We start from the raw sequence: 16,095 nt of genomic DNA, 5'->3' as shown, positions 1-16,095 counted from the left end.
AATATTTTTGCTTCTATGAGTGACTTACATGTTGATTTACACTTTTTAACTCAAAAACCAAAACGTATACGGTTGTTTGGAAACCAATGAAATATTTTCTTTAGCTAATTATTGTTTAGAAACACGTAAATAAGGTCAGCGTTAGGGCTTTTGTGGCTGAAACGTTGCCGGCGCTTAATGTGTTAACATCCATTTCCCTATATATTTAATTATTTATGAGGAAATATTATTATCTAGAAATAACAAGGATTTATTGATACGATAAATTAATAATTTAATAATATTTAAATATGGTAATACATAGAATAATATAAACTATGTAACGTATAAGTGTCATGTTATAAATAATATGATATGTATTGAAAGTAATTGCCAACATCATCGTTATTTTTCTAAATCTTTTGTTACAAATAATTTTTATACTTTTGTTATATTATTTTCTTTTTTGTTTGAACTGTAAAAGAAATAAATTAATAACTTACATTTCAATTCACATTTAAGAACATTACGACGATTGAAATATAGTTATATTTCATACGATGAGTATATTGTGGGTATTATAAAACGCATTATAAGGAAGATTTTATTGAAATATACACATTGTACATAAATAATATTTAAGCTGCACGATTCAACGCTATGGATTGATATCCATATAACAAAATGCAGAATATTTTTGACTAGGATAGTATCAACTAACGACTAGATATTTATTCTGTTAACTTTTTCTTCTTTCTTATGCGATAACTTGGGTATAAAAATGTCTTTAATGTTAAAGACAGATTAAAATATTCGCATGTACCACAAGCTAACTAATAAATAAAAAAATAAAAGAATAGCCTACAACTATTACATATTTACATATGATGGTCTTTGGATTGCTAAATGTTATATATACTCTAATGTCAATATGTCCTGATTGTCCCTTCCAAAAGTCCTTATTTTTGTGCAACTTTTATATCTAAATAAATATTATTGAACTGCAAATTTTATACACAATTCTGATCGTTACATAATACCTCAAATAACTTCTGTTAAATTTAGTATACAAAATTATTATCAATATTTATATTGCCTTCTCACTTATAAAGCTTTTTTGAAAGGAAGATATATAGAAATTTTACTAGCTTAAAATTTTTCACAAGTCAAACGATACGTTAAATATTTATTCTATAAAATATTCATTTAACGTTTTATGTTTCTGCGTATATATATAACATTAATTGGTTTCTTCGTTTAGCGATATATCAATATTTATCTCTTTGGATCTTTACGTTTGCGGTATTGTTTTATAAACCATAAGAGCTTGTATATTTATTAACAGCCTTAGAGATGAGTAATATTTAAGAATAATTTGTTAGACGTACGAAATAATGTCATGTAGAATGTATTGCTATAATACCTGAAAGTTTGAGTTTAAAGTTGTTAATTCTTCTTTTGCTAAATTCTATGTTAAACTTTATCACTCTATAGGGCATGCTACAAAGTTTGTACCCATGTAAGATAAATCTAATATAGAAACATACCACCTCAATAGATGCTTTCTTGTTTCAAAATGACAATGTCCTATGACTTAGGTTTCAGGATAAGGCAGTGTGATGTTAGTAAATAATTAATTTCTAGGAAAGTACTCTAAAAATATAAAAATCAAGACAATTTTTCTCTTCGTTGTAATTTAGCCCAAAAGTAATTGCTTCTCTTTCTATATCTCTAGCTAATGTTAAATATCTACTAAATTCCTTCAAAATGGGTCATCATTATGGAAAATAGTGATGATGATGATGTCTTCGTTTCCTTCTGTATATAAAAGCAAAAATTGAACGAAGACGCCACCAACGACTATGTTTACGAACCGAATTATGTGATCTTTCTTTTGAGCGTATCTGTCGAACTAACGAATAAAAAGAATCGTCTATAAACTGTCGAAGTGCAGCAGATGTTTCATAAAATGGACAGCCTAATTGTTCTGCAAGCGCTTTACCTTCTTCCATAGATACCTAAGAAGAATGTTGCATTGAAAACTTAACGTTTAGATGATACATTACATGCTATACTTTACCTCTCGTTGATGCTTCAAATCAAATTTATTACCAACTAATACGAGTGGAATATGTTCATTAGGCCGTACACGTGATATTGATTTACGATATTCTAAAGCTTCTTGAAAACTATGTCTATCTGTTACAGAATAACATATCATGAATCCTTCGCCGCACCTCATATACTGATCACGCATTGCTGTAAATTCTACCTGCATTCAAGATCACATACAATATACATATATGTTATATCAAATTACTGAATGGACAATGAAAAAACTCCAGACCTGTCCAGCAGTATCTAAAATATCCAAAAGTGCTGCTTCTCCGTCTATTACTGCTTGTTGTTGGTATGAATCCTCTGTTAAAAGCAACAATACTCATTAAGTAGGAAAACATATAATACAAGTCAAATGACATCTTACCTATAGTAGGGTCATGACATTCGAGGAAACTATGACTTACAAATTGCAAAGTTACAGCTGAAAAAGAATCTATATTAATGTACATATTCTGTATGTGTATATTTATTATATATATACATGTACATATGAATGTATTTATTAGATCTGCCTAAATAAGTATATTTCTAATCCAAGCCAATATTTCAATAGAAAAATAAATACCTGATTTTCCAACACCACCATCACCCAAGACAACTATCTTATAAACTCTAAGCCCACTCCTAGTAGTAGGCTGTGACCCTACCGACATGTTGCCCTTGGCGTTTATTGTTGCATTTTTTTCTTGTAAAATGTCAAGTGACATCATAAAAAATTTGTGCAAGTTGAAAATGTAGCCTTTTTTCTACATCTATATTTACCATTGAATACTTTCAATACGAACGCAACATATGTATTTGATCGAACAATAATTTATTTTTGTACAGGCAACCTAACTCCATTTTATTCAAACAAATGAGATTCATGTTTAATCTCATCTGCAAAATATTACATCGCAATACTTTCTTTTAGGCTTTCTCGAAGCTTAACATTGATCATTTAAAGAAATGATTTAAACCAATCATTTAAAAAAATGTACCCTTTATGAAAGTTAGACAAGGCATGACTTAAACGCACGGCCCTGACAGAACATTCACGATGATCCACGACCATCCACGAGACAACTCGGAGCAAACCATATATTGACATTTAACGCAGTGGCGACATCTTCGCTTATTTTCGAAACTATCCCTCTCCCCCCCATAGTCGAAAGTACATACACTCTTACGTATTTTTATACTCATTTATTTGTCATATATATATATTACACGTACTTTATATTACAATACAACGAATTATTTGAGTTTCAAGGAAATATCAATTGAACAATTTTATTAATAATGCTACGAATTATCGACGATACACAGGAAAGATGTCAGTTCTATATACAGTCACGCCCTGCATTCTGTTTCTATACTTACTGAGTATGATATATCTAATTATTCCATTTTAGCAATCTTTTCAATAAGGTTCATCGTCAACTGGTTTCTTTTGCGGATATTGCTTATAATACCATTCTAAGTATTCTTTTTTACGTTGTTCACGGCGTGCAAAGTATTTAGGATACATAGCTTTTTCAATTGGATGCCATTTATCTAATAAGCTATCAGGGACTATGGGATCTCGATTATATGCAACACCTCCTGGAGCATCGGGATATATGAACGGTTGAGGATGTTCTTTGTAAAATAATTCCTCTTCTCCTTCATGTAATAGATGCTTCGCTAATCTTAAATCTGCGATACGTGCATTTTTATCGAAGCGTTGGCGAAGTTTTACAGCCTGATATCTAATACAAAAAATAGAAGCGTTCGTCATTTTATACTATTGTAATATATACGATATAACTCGTATGTAATATATATATATATATATATATATATATATATATATATATATATATGATACGACAAATGTTAAATAATCGATTATTCATTATAATACCTGAATTCTAATCGATCATGATAATATGCCTTAAGACATAACAAAGCTCGTTTGTATAAGCTACAAACTTTTTGAGAATGACTTACAATTCCTGTTGGTAATTGTGCCATATTTTACAATTTTTTAATTAAAACTTTTTCTTCAATTATAAGATTACATGATCAGAACGAACTATACTTGTATCGTCTTTAACCTACAAATTGAAGAATATTTCTTGTTATATATTTAGAATGATGTATGCAGCGACACTCAGTGGATTTTCCTTAAAGTTTCTCATAATGGCAGTATATTTAAATTTTCCCTTCGTGTTTCCATTTGTAAATATATTTAATATACTCATTTTGTTTGTTAAATGTTCATCTTTAAACATTAATCAGAATAAAATAGGTTTTTAATTAGTTTAAATTTATCGATACTTGTATTCGAAATATATAAGGATATATGATTGATAGTTGAAGTTGCACGCGATTGGTTGACTTATCAGTAGGTCGATTTATTGGTTAATGAGAGGTGCTTATTTTTCTCCTTTTATACATAAAATGTTTTTTTCTTTGAAAAATAATTAAGATTAATGAATTATGTACCTACAATATTAAAACGAATAGATAATAGATTAATCTATATCTATTGAGAAATTAGAATTATAAATTGAAATAGATTTGAAATTAAAACGTTATTTGTCGTTACTTCCGGTTAGAAACTGCGACGGAACTAGAGTAAACGTTAAGCGATGGCGTCGCCCAAACGATATTGTCGTATGCTGTTGTCGTTTCATTAACGGACCCTTTACATTACTAGCTTTTATAGAAGAATTTCTGTGGATTTAAGGTACTTAACAAACTGTTAACGACCGATTCTTACCGAGCGACTGTACGCTCAAGCGTACGATACGTTGCTTTAATTTGCGATTCCATCAAAGCCGTATATGACAAAGATGATGCGCTCTATTATCCAAATTTTCATTTTTGTCGCATTGTGAGGATAAGAATGAAAGATTGCGCGAAAAATCTGTTCAAAATGATAAATTTTATATTTGAATGAAATATGAAATAACATGGAGTCAGCTGGTTGTTTTATATATACTATTGTATATGCAATTTCAAATACATTTTTTGTAATTATTTTTCATGTCTTTTAGTTTTTTTTTCTATTTTCAGATAATAAAAAACGTAATCATACGTTTAGCGGGAAGATACACGATGATGCCAACAATGCCACCAGATACTCATAAAATTTCTTTAAAAATAATAGAAGCTATTAAACAACATCCTGTTCTCTATAGTTCAGAAGTTAAGGGATCTTCTATTAAGCTTCAAGAATTTAAACAAAAAGTTTGGAAACGTATCGCGGATGAACTTGGTCTTGATCGTAAGATTTTAATATATTACTTACTTCATACATTGAAATAGACATTATTTTTTTTATGAGACCATGTTGTTTAAACGTGATATATGTATTTGTGTTATAACAGCAAGTTGGCTAAGATTAAGGTGGAAAAATCTACGGGATACCTATTGTCGCATCTTAAAGTACAAAAATAAGACTGAGAAAGGTGTAAGAAGAAAGAAATGGATTTTTGAAGATCATTTAAGTTTTTTAAAATTTCCGTAAGTTAGTATAAATATAATTGTGATATCAATTATTAATATGTACATAATACATTGAATGTAATTGAGTATATACATATTTAATTAGATACGAACCAGATTATCAACCTCAAACTATAGAATTGTCGGAAGAATATATACAAGACATAAATGCAGGTGGAATAAGTTCAGAAGGTCTGCTGGAACAATTAGAAGATCGCAATGATGAAGATTATGACGAATATATGGAGGTACTTGAAGAAACTATGGCAGATCCAGTTTTAGTGGATACCAGTCCTTTGGAAATGTTAAATGCCAATGATCAACAATTAGAAGAAATTAAAAAAATAGAAAGGGAGCAGATGCAATTACACAATCAAGACGTGGATACTTATGTTCAACAAATACAATCAAAATATAGAAAGATAAGACCTAAAAGATCAAAGGCGGAACATCCAGTACAGAGATCTAGTATAGAGGTGCCTAACACGTATAGTATTTTAAAGACTACTTCCAAAAATAAAAATGTGGTCTCTATCGATAACAATACTATAACCAGCCCTATTTTCGTAACCAGTTCAACTACTACGACTACATCTACCAAGCCTATCAAAGGATTAAATAATATTCAAGAAGACAGAGAAAGGAATCAAGAACAAGTTTATTTAGCTCCGGAAGGGAAAAGCAGTATAGAACTGTTTTTCGACAGCATGGCACAAACCGTCAAGAGATTACCGCCAAAAGCTCAAGCTGATATAAAAATGAACATTTGTAAAATTGTTACAGAGGCAGAGGTACGCTTTTCTGGACAAAATACAGCGCAAAGTACCCAACAATTTATAACGCCGCCAGGCATGATTCCAAAATTGGTATTGATTCCTTGTGATATGATAGACCATCAGAACAATAAAGGTTGACAATTTATAAGTTGTAAATATCATCACTGGGGCAAAATTACTATTGTCGAAAATCTTTTATTTCATTTCCTACTAGTAATATCATAATTTTTTTCCTTGTTCAAATGTTTTCTATTAAAAGCACATTGCGCATAAACTGTATAGGATAATATTTGTATGATTTCTGTATAATTTATGATTGTTTTTATTAAGATTATTTAGATGTATGAATATAATTTATATTTTTAATTATATAATATATTTATAGTGTTGTGTTTTTCTTTTAGTATTTTCATTTCTGTTAATTATTAAAATCTAATGATACGGATATAGAAAATGTTGGATACTTTTTAAAACGAAGTATTGAAAATGCAATGAGTAAACTAATTGAGGATTTTTTATAGTTAACACAATTATACAATTTAAGAAATGAAAATAATTCGAGTTGTACATATATAAGGAATCTGCTGTAAATATTAACAAATACATTTATCCATTATATATTAAGGAATTTTTAATAAAAAGAGCAAATTACATTTATATATATAATAATGTTTAGTAGATAATTAAAAGCGACAAAACATTATTTATTAAACTAGAAACTTTATTGTTATATAATAGCTAAAAAAATATATTAAATATATTAATAGTATCTTTATATTATATTTATCAAGTTAGATAATTATTTGTAATTTATTTTATTTGTTTATATATATTTTCGTTACAATAAATGACTGTATATACTTATATATGTATATATACGTATATATGGGTATTTCTCGACTATACCATTAGAAGATTTCTGTTTTATAGGAAATAAGAGAGTGTGTACAGACGACAGGAAAACCGATCGTGTGTCCCACTTTGGATCCTTGCGAGAAAAGCTTAGATTACACATCGTGGGTCGAAGTAGTTCTTAATGGAAGCTCGACCTCCAGCATAGCTATCGCATAGTTCGTGCAAACCTAATTGGATAGAAATGTAACGAAACCGTTTTGCGTTCTTTGTGGGATACCAGAACTAATTTGATTACTTTCGTGTCAACCATTCACACCCACTTGTCATTCTTTTATGCATTAACTGCTATTCTTAATAAATCTATTGGTAAAATTGATCATTGCCTTCATATATTTGTATTATTAATAACAATTAATAACAATTTTAGCGGTAGATTGCTATTCTTTTATATATGTATATATGTTATATGTATAGCCTTGGAATCAAGTACACATGCTTTCTATCAGCACGAAAGTTTAAAAGTAAAAGGCCACTGTTATCGATAAAAATACATTCTCAATGTTAGCTGTTACATAGGTGATAGTATCATTCACAAATGACCATGTTTTATTTAAACTGTTGAATTGTTTAAAATAACTATTTTAGTTAGGTCATTTTAGTTGGAATATTTTTGTACTTCCTGTTTTTACTTTTAAACTCATACTGATTTAAATACAGAAATAACAGATTAATAATCAAGATGTGTCGATTATTTATTAAAAAGAAGAAATGTTTAATTTTATTCGCATTATTTCGCTCGTTAAGACAATTTTTTACATGCTATCATATTTATCATCGTATTAATCACTCCAAGTAATTATATTAAAATGTTTAGTTATTGCATTGATCGATGTTATTTATACATTAGATCCGATGTATATACATATACGTATAAGTAGTCAAAGCTGTCTTCTATGCCGGGTTATCGATTGCGATAGACTACAGCCAGTCTGACTAGATGCAGAGTCGACTACTGGAGACGAGAGAAGAATTCCTACATGCTTCACAGTCTATTTTTTTAGAATATATTTCATATATAACAACTAATTGCTTTCGATTATATATTATACTTTTGTTATCGCTAATCGCTCAGTACAACGATATTCTTGAATGATCGTTTACGTTATAGCGAACTTTTGCGTTGCAAAAGCAATCCTAATCAAAAAATGAAACTCAACGTAACAGCATTGGCACTAGAACACGATCTTATCTTTTTTATCTTCTAAATCAAAAATAATATTCCATTTTAAAGTATTTTTATTCATGAAATAAACGAATAAATGAAATATTGAGTCGACCAATAAGTAATAAGTTTTTGCTATTTTTAGAACAAAAAGATTGTTTGAAATCTATAAAAAGCACGTGTAGTCTGAAAACGGAGATTCTAAAGTGTAATTTAAAAAAAAAATAAAGAGTTCATTATTGTTGGTTAAAGTTTGTAGTATTTATTCGAATTTGAAGATAAACAACGAAAAGGTGTATTTTCGTGCGATTATGTTTGTTTTTTCATTTTAGTTAATGAAAAACTGCTGAAAACAAACTAACTGAAAACAGATAAAAAGATTTCTGTTGTTAACGATGATAGTGCTGTGAATGAAAAAATGATACAAAGGCGGTTCGAAAAATTTCAGTCTGTAGATTTTAGTCTTACCGATGATAAATGTTTTAGCAGATCTATTTGGATTGATAATGAACGATCAAATCTAATTAAAAAGTAATCGCAAGACAGAATATCGAAATATTAGGAGTATTGAAATTTAGCGTTACGACGAACTATTTGCATCGAATTGGTATAATTTCCAAACGACTTTACTTATTGATCAATCTAATAAATATGTTATGTGTACTTTAAGTAGAGACACAGTATCGACTCGTGTAATAATTTAACGTATTAATACGTATATAGAAAGAAAAACAAGAGAAAGAGAAAGACCACAGACAACTGAAACAAACTCTTGAAATTAATACTAATGAATTAATGAATTATAAATTAATGATATACGAAATATTGAATGTGGATCACTTTGCAAGTCGTGTTCAGTTTGTGCCTGGGTTTTAGTCGAGCAAAAGAAGAAGAAAAAGAAGAAGAAGAAGAAGAAGAAGAGGAAGAGGAAGAGAAAGAGGAAAAGAAGGAAACGATATCAGGGCGTCGTCGGCACGTCAAAGTGCCTAGTATCACGAGGAAACACTCGAAATAGAGGTGGTTAAAGAAGAAGATCAAGAAAAAGCTCACTGCGGATTATACACAGCGTCGATATATCGTACTTTTGTATATAAGGCGGGACCTCCGCATTCGAATTTGCCAGGGTAAACAGGTTTCTAGGTCATCTTCGAACAGATTTTTGGCATGTGAACGTTAACGGAGATCTCTCTCCTTCTCTTCTTCTCTTCCTCTCTTTCTTTCTCTCTTTCTCTCTCTCTCTCTCTCTCTTCTTAGGTTGGCTAGTTCGTGAAATTTCGAGAAGCCAACGGCCCAGCTTTGCGTATAACGCGAATACTCTTGATTATCGAGAGTCAGCCAAGTTCTTGTAGGGTTTCATTTTCTATAACGGGTCACGCTACCCTGATCGGTCTTTACTCTCTCCCTCTTTTTCCCCCTAATTTATTTATTTATTTTTTTCTTGTCAAGTATATCCTCGTAATGTAGGAATTTTCTAGTAGCTTAGTCCTTTATTAGGTTTCATTTTATTGTGATTTCGGCCAACAAGGGCAATAGCCTATTATTTTTAATGCGTGCGTGTGCATTTCTCTCTCGTTCTCTCTCTCTCTCTCTCTTTTTTTCAAGGATACCAATCTTAAATCTTGACGAGCTATAAGACATTAAGTGAGTTAAAAGTTAGTTAGCTATTTTACATTTGAATTATTCTTTTTCGAGACTCTTTAAAGATGAAACTTTGTCTGTAGGTTGTAAAAGTACAAAAGTAGAAAGTCACTTGAAAGAGTAATTGACTTTTAAAATGAGGTAGTAACATTTTTGGCCTACCCTATACATAGCCAACTAATTTAGCTAGCCAAATTTACCAAGTTTTCTTGCTCATTCTAGCTCCTTCTTGTTCATCAACAGTATCTTCTTCGTCATTTATAGACTAGCAAGGCTTAGAGCTTGCTCGTAAAGCTTTCTCATAGGTCTTTGAGTAAAAGCTTTGGTGTTGCCTTGACGTAATTGATTTCGTAGAGTGACTAGATACCCGTGGAGAAAGGTCGCGCCGTTGTTGTATTAGATGATAATGATCGAAAAGCGAAAGAGAAGAACACGTACACAAAACACACACACACACACATATACTTGTACATATATTATATACAGTGTTATAAAAAAGGGGTTCGATATTTGAAGAACTTATAGTACTCACTGAGATAAATAAAAAATTAACATGAGTCCTAATATCAACCCTTTATTTATGAACGTTCAATATCATAAGCGAATCTTTCAATAACATAGTGAACTTATGCAGAGAAATTTGTTCAAAAATACAGGGCATCTATAAACATTGTGAGTATATTCTACTCTCAAAAATAAGAAAAAAATGTTATATAAACATTAGTCATTTAAACCATATATAAGTGTGTTGTGCGAAACGGTATCGAGGACTGGGGTAAAAGAGCAAACTTATCGGGAGAAAAGTCTACTGACCCATATTATCAAACGACCAGCTTTAAAATCAATGTTGGATTCGTTAGAAATGCGAATGACGTTCAAAACGTATTTTCATTTCTTCCCTTTCGTAATATGCCAAACGACAATGAGGCTATCCGAGTAAACTTTCAAGAAGTGTGTCTTGCTTGCTACATTTTTCTACATTTTTCAAAATCTACTATGAATAATGTAAACGGGATCGATGTCCAAGTAGTGGATATGGGAAGAAATAAAATCTTTTAAATTCTTATATAGAACTTAACTCGATATTATTCGATACTGCGTTTTATATTAATTTAATATTATAATAAATGATGTCAACATTTGAATAAGTAATGAAAAATTACTTTAACGTAAGAGAGATCTTAAGCGAGTCTTATTATAACGGAAAAGACATTTTGTTAATTACATTTCTTTCGATTAATTAAATGGAGTATTATATGTCAGAGATGACTCAAGAATTCAACAGAAAACTAAATACTGTTGTCACGTAAGCGATGACCTCATAGTGCAAAAGGTTAACATTCCATTCATTTTCTTTTTTCATAAGTCATTAAAATGACAAATTACTCGACGCTCATTCTTTCAATACCGATATTACCGATACTGATAATTCCTTTTAAAACAAATTATGCACTTATACCTATTAAGGAATAAAAAAGAAAGAAAAAAACGGTAAAGATTCGTATAAAATACACATTTAATCTTTCTTTTTATGATTTGATTCAAATCATTTTCCATATAGATATTCATAATTACAAAGAAGCTTACAGGAGGCGTAACTTTAATATTGAATTACTATAAGGAGAGTGTAGGACCTTTTCATTTCATTTGCGAGACCGAAGGGTTAAGATTAAAAAATAAAGAAAAGGAATGAGATCTTAGAAAGAGGGTTTCTGACTAGTGTCTTGCCTATATTTACCCATCGTTCAATCAAATATTCTCATGTCATGCATACTTTCATTATGAAATAATAGAAGAAGAAACAAGAATGAGAGTGAGAGAAAGAGAGAAATAAGAGTTCGATATGCGAGGTATCAATTAGTCGGTATATCGATTAACAAGGTTCTTTTATAATACCAAAATTTGGAGATCGAGTTATAAACGCACACATGGCAACTTAAATCCTTTCATCATTTAATCAAATATTCTCATGTTACGTATACTTTCATTACAAGGTAATAGAAGATGAAGATAAAGAAAAAGAAGAAGAAGAAGAAGAAGAAGAAGTGAAAACGAGAGAGAGAGAGAGAGAGGGAGAGAGAAATGAGAGGTGGATATGCAAGGTATCAATTAGTCAGTATATCGATTAACAAAGTTCTCTTATAACATCAAAAGTCGAAGATGAAGTAATAAACGCGCACGTGGCAATTTAAGTCTCTTTCTTCCTCTTTTTCTCATTTATTCAGTTACTCACTCACACACTGATTTCCGAAAGCGACGTAGAGAGATGCTAAGCGAACGTCCTTCGACGAGAGTACGATCGATGCCGCTTTTATCGCGAGACTCGTCGTATTCAGACGCTAACGCGTGCGAGTTTCTTCTATTTGCAAACGTTCTTATTTTATTGAAAAATTCAATTATTTATTACGCAAGTAATATAAGAACTTAAACGCGTTCTATAATACAAATGAATATATATACAAATTTTTCATTATATTTCCCCATAAAAGTAATATAACATGCTCTAGAAAAATAGAAAAAAAGTAAATAAAACATATACTTTACAATAACAAAAGTGAGAAATAAAATTGAAATTAAAATTAATAAAAAAAATAAGTTAATCGAGCGAGACTCGATCAGGCCACATCGCGGTAAGGAGTTTGCGCCGTTATGCATTACGGCATGAAAAATAATAATTCTAAAAATATTAGTAAAATTTGTTCGTTCGATATTTTGGAAAGGGTTGAATATCTGCACTTACTCCTGAGATGCAATGTATAGTCTTAACGGATTCTTACAAATGTGTAAAGTTTCCAAAAAATCTGAGGGTTGCGAGATTTGTCGAGCCCTTGTTAGTGATATTCTATCTTTGAATATCGAGTGATTCCTGGTGTCGAAGGTAGAGTCGAAGGAAACCAAAAAGATTCGCACGCGCGACTCGTAGGCGGCAGGTGAGCTTCGATAAAGCGAGAGAGAGAAAGAAAGAGAGACGATTGACGCGCGTGGGTGGTTGGTCATGGAATTATACGTCGAGCGTAGTCTGCCTGTAGCAGGAAAAGTGGGAAAAGCTAGCAAAGGAGAGAGAGAGAGAGAGTGAGAGAAAGGGACGAGGACGAAAAGGGGTAGGTGGGTGTCGAGAAGGAAAAGGCGAAGGTGGGATAACGAGTCGAGTTGAGCTGAACCGGCGCGGCTGTGGCACATGCGCGCCTTTTCCGGATTATCTCTACGACTTTTAGACACGGCAGTCCAATTGAGACCGTTCTACCGTACGCACCGTTCACTAATTCGCACCTAATTCGGACACACCAAGTTCCTCTTTCCTTTTCGTACATTATTATCTCAGTGTTTGTCTGTCTGTCTTTCTGTCTCTCCGTCTGTCCGTTTATTCATTATTTTTTATTCATTAATAATCCGTTAGTTGTTTATCTTTTTCACTAATCATTCGATTCTCATCTTTCTACTATTATTCCTCTGTTCGTTTGTCTCTATTCGACGGTAAAAAAAGAAATAAGTCTAGGAGGAGTTTGAGGGTAACGCGCGCGCGCGCGAAAACTCGACTGCTGTTACTACTGCCGTTGCTGCTGATTATCGATGAGAGTAGTATACGCCGTCGCTAGCCGGTCAGCGGCACCATCGTCGTCGACGTTAACAACGACGATGCATTTGGGTGCGTTTTTTATGCTCCTTGGTTTATAAGAAAAGAGAGATCTAAGAGAAAACGACGTGACGTGTTAAGACCAACAAAAAAACAAACGATAAAAAAGAGAATACATTCGGCGTAGATGATAATGATGATGATGATTATTATTATTATTATTATTTTATTATATTAGCGATATTGATATAAAAATAAAAATTCATTTAAACGGAATTTGTTATTATCGTAAATAAGTTGATGTCTCGTACATTTCTCTTCGATCGTCTCGTTTGAGAGACGCAGGAAGACAGGGAGCTGTTGCAACAGCGACGGCGGCCCGAGTGGGTGGTGGTGGAGAAGGAGGAGGCGGTAGAAGGGGAAGGCAAAATGGGGAAGGAGGGGTGGTAGTGGTGGTGGTAGTAGTGATGATGGTAGAGGAGGTGGTGGAAAAGCAGATGTAGTAGGTGTAACGTCGCCGTCGTCGCCGTCGCCGTCGTCGCCGTCGCCGTCGTCGTCGTCGTCGCCGTCGTTGTCGTCGTCGCCGTCGTCGTCGTCGTCGTCGTTGTCGTCGTCGCCGCCGCCGCCGCCGTCATCGTCGTCGTCGTCGTCGTCGTCGTCGTCGTAACGCGACGAACGAGTAGTAGTAGTGACACGACGAAACTAAGTGGCCGCGAACGTGAGTCGGGTACGATACGTAACCACCGCGAATCTCGTGAACGAGGAAGTGCGTGCGTGAGAGTAGTAAAACTACTTTGGGGAGGAGGAAGAGGAAGAAGAGAAGAAGTGCAAGTAGAAAGAGGAAACGGAAGCGGAAGTGGAAGAAGAGGAAGAACAGGAGGAGGAGGAGGAAAGAAGGAGAGGAAGGAGGAGGGGGAAAGGGGAAAAGAAAAGGATTCCTACTGCTCCTCCGTCGTTTGCCCTCCCTTATTTTCTTTCTACCTCCCTCTCCGACGAGTCGTGATCGACGTCGTCGTCGTCGTCTTCGTCCTCGTTGATTTGGTCGTCGCTGCTGTTCGTCCAGTTAGGTTTCGTGCGGCGACACTTCCTACGCGTACGGTTTTTCTCTATTTTTTAGTTTGACTAGTCGAGTCGAATCGAGTCAAATCGAATCGAGTCGAGCCCGGTCTTAATAGTTTGTCATCGTCGTCGTCGTCGGGGCAGCAGCGGCGACAAGCGGCGGCGGCCGACAACATAGAGCGTCGTCGTCGTAGTCGTCGTCGTTGTTGTCGTCGTTGTCGTCGTCGTCGTCGTCTTCGTCGTCGTCGTTGTCGTCATCGTCATCGTCGTCCTCCTCCTTCTCCTCCTCTTCCTCGGCTCGTCCACGTCCGTGTCCGTGATCTCAGGAGATTGGACGAGTGCGGTGCGCGCGATCCCTTATTTTTTTTCTCTCTCATCTAGGGAATCGAACGGGGCGATTCGTTGGCGGCAAACACAACGGCGGAGTGCTTAGAAATCGCGAATAAATGTGTCGGTCACGGTATAAGACGTGAGAGAAGAGAAGCGGGGGCCACCGGCAAGCCGAGGTTTATTTTTAGTGGCAAGCGCCAAGCAGCAAGCGGAGTGGTATAAACGGCGCGCACAGTGGCCCGATGAAGCGGCGTTTGTGACATCAAATTTCTCCTCTCTTGCCACCTCGAGAACGAACACCCCGAGACATCTCGCCGTCGGACCATCCACGGTGAGTATTCGATTGATTCCGACTCGCGACCAAGTACCCGCCCCCTTTCCAACCTCCATGCTAACCTCCACCCATCCCTTCTCGAGAAAGAGAAAGAGAGTGTAGGTGTCTTCTCTCTCTCTCTCTTTTTCTTTCTCTTTCTCTCTTTTTAGCCCCTTTCTCTCTCCCCTCGTCGTTCCGACATTCGCTCGACCAACCAACCGACCACAACCACCCCCACCAGGGTGGCTTGCACTCAGCCAAGGAGAAGCGGAACAAGAGGAAGACGATGAAGAGAAAGAAGAAGAGGAAAGAGAGAAAGATAGTGCTCCTCGATCGCAGGTGGAATTGTGAAAATTATGTAACGACCGCCGGCTCCGGGTCCGGCCAGGGCCACCGAAAGATGCTTTTCCTCTTTCCTCTCTTGCGCATCTCTCTCTCTCTTCCTCTCTCTTACACGCACGCATACACACACGCACGCTTCCTCCTTCTCCACTTCCTCCTTCATCTTTCCTTCTCTTAACCTTCCTCTTTCTCTCTCTCTCTCTTTCTCTCAGCCGCCACCCCTTCTCAACGAACATTATTTCGGGAGTGCCAGGCCAGGCATAGCCTCGAGGTTACTCGTATGCTTTCTGTCGTTACTGTTACTTCCACTTCTGCTGGTACTGTTGCTGTTGCTGCTACTTCTGCTGCTATTGCTGCTACTGCTACTTCTGCTGCTGCTGTTGCTGCTGCTGCTATTCTACAATACGTACTA

General features: G+C 34.4%; 4 protein-coding genes across 20 annotated transcripts in view; 2 read left to right on the top strand and 2 right to left on the bottom strand.

The window, feature by feature from the left end:
• Positions 1-569: 569 nt before the first annotated feature.
• On the bottom strand, positions 570-3,137 carry Ric (Ras-related protein interacting with calmodulin). The gene is made up of 5 exons (XM_015318172.2): positions 2,666-3,137; positions 2,465-2,521; positions 2,327-2,400; positions 2,060-2,251; positions 570-1,997 (listed from the first exon to the last, which is right to left on the bottom strand). The coding sequence occupies exons 1-5, from the start codon at positions 2,808-2,810 to the stop codon at positions 1,758-1,760; spliced, it is 708 nt and encodes a 235-aa protein (XP_015173658.1). The 5' UTR covers positions 2,811-3,137; the 3' UTR covers positions 570-1,757.
• Positions 3,138-3,270: 133 nt separating this feature from the next.
• On the bottom strand, positions 3,271-4,201 carry ND-B22 (NADH dehydrogenase (ubiquinone) B22 subunit). The gene is made up of 2 exons (XM_015318173.2): positions 3,986-4,201; positions 3,271-3,830 (listed from the first exon to the last, which is right to left on the bottom strand). Exons 1-2 carry the CDS (start codon positions 4,093-4,095, stop codon positions 3,503-3,505), a joined length of 438 nt encoding a protein of 145 aa, XP_015173659.1. The 5' UTR covers positions 4,096-4,201; the 3' UTR covers positions 3,271-3,502.
• A 266-nt stretch (positions 4,202-4,467) lies between these two features.
• On the top strand, positions 4,468-15,313 carry LOC107064957 (uncharacterized). Of its 3 annotated transcripts, none has more exons than XM_015318168.2 (5): positions 4,468-4,813; positions 5,143-5,353; positions 5,457-5,592; positions 5,681-13,310; positions 15,080-15,313. In XM_015318168.2, the coding sequence occupies exons 2-4, from the start codon at positions 5,185-5,187 to the stop codon at positions 6,486-6,488; spliced, it is 1,113 nt and encodes a 370-aa protein (XP_015173654.1). In that variant the 5' UTR covers positions 4,468-4,813; positions 5,143-5,184; the 3' UTR covers positions 6,489-13,310; positions 15,080-15,313. The 3 variants fall into 3 exon arrangements, with proteins under 3 accessions (XP_015173654.1, XP_015173653.1, XP_015173652.1); XM_015318167.2 differs by lacking the exon at positions 4,468-4,813 and adding an exon at positions 4,821-5,052; XM_015318166.2 differs by lacking the exon at positions 4,468-4,813 and adding an exon at positions 4,821-5,072.
• PMCA (plasma membrane calcium-transporting ATPase 3) overlaps positions 15,219-16,095 on the top strand; it is a 100,008-nt gene continuing 99,131 nt past the window's right edge. For all 15 annotated transcript variants that reach the window (XR_016175779.1, XR_016175777.1, XR_001475546.2 and 12 more), the window contains exon 1: positions 15,219-15,359. The gene's annotated coding sequence lies outside the window, so the exon portion shown is untranslated. The remainder of the gene's footprint in view (positions 15,360-16,095) is intronic.

This window comes from Polistes dominula, unplaced genomic scaffold (assembly GCF_049000335.1).
Source record: "Polistes dominula isolate Pdom_NZ unplaced genomic scaffold, Pdom_raw_medaka contig_49, whole genome shotgun sequence".
NCBI classification, from domain to species: domain Eukaryota; kingdom Metazoa; phylum Arthropoda; class Insecta; order Hymenoptera; family Vespidae; genus Polistes; species Polistes dominula.
Note: the sequence above shows the minus strand (reverse complement) of the source record. Positions and strands in the feature narration are given on the sequence as shown.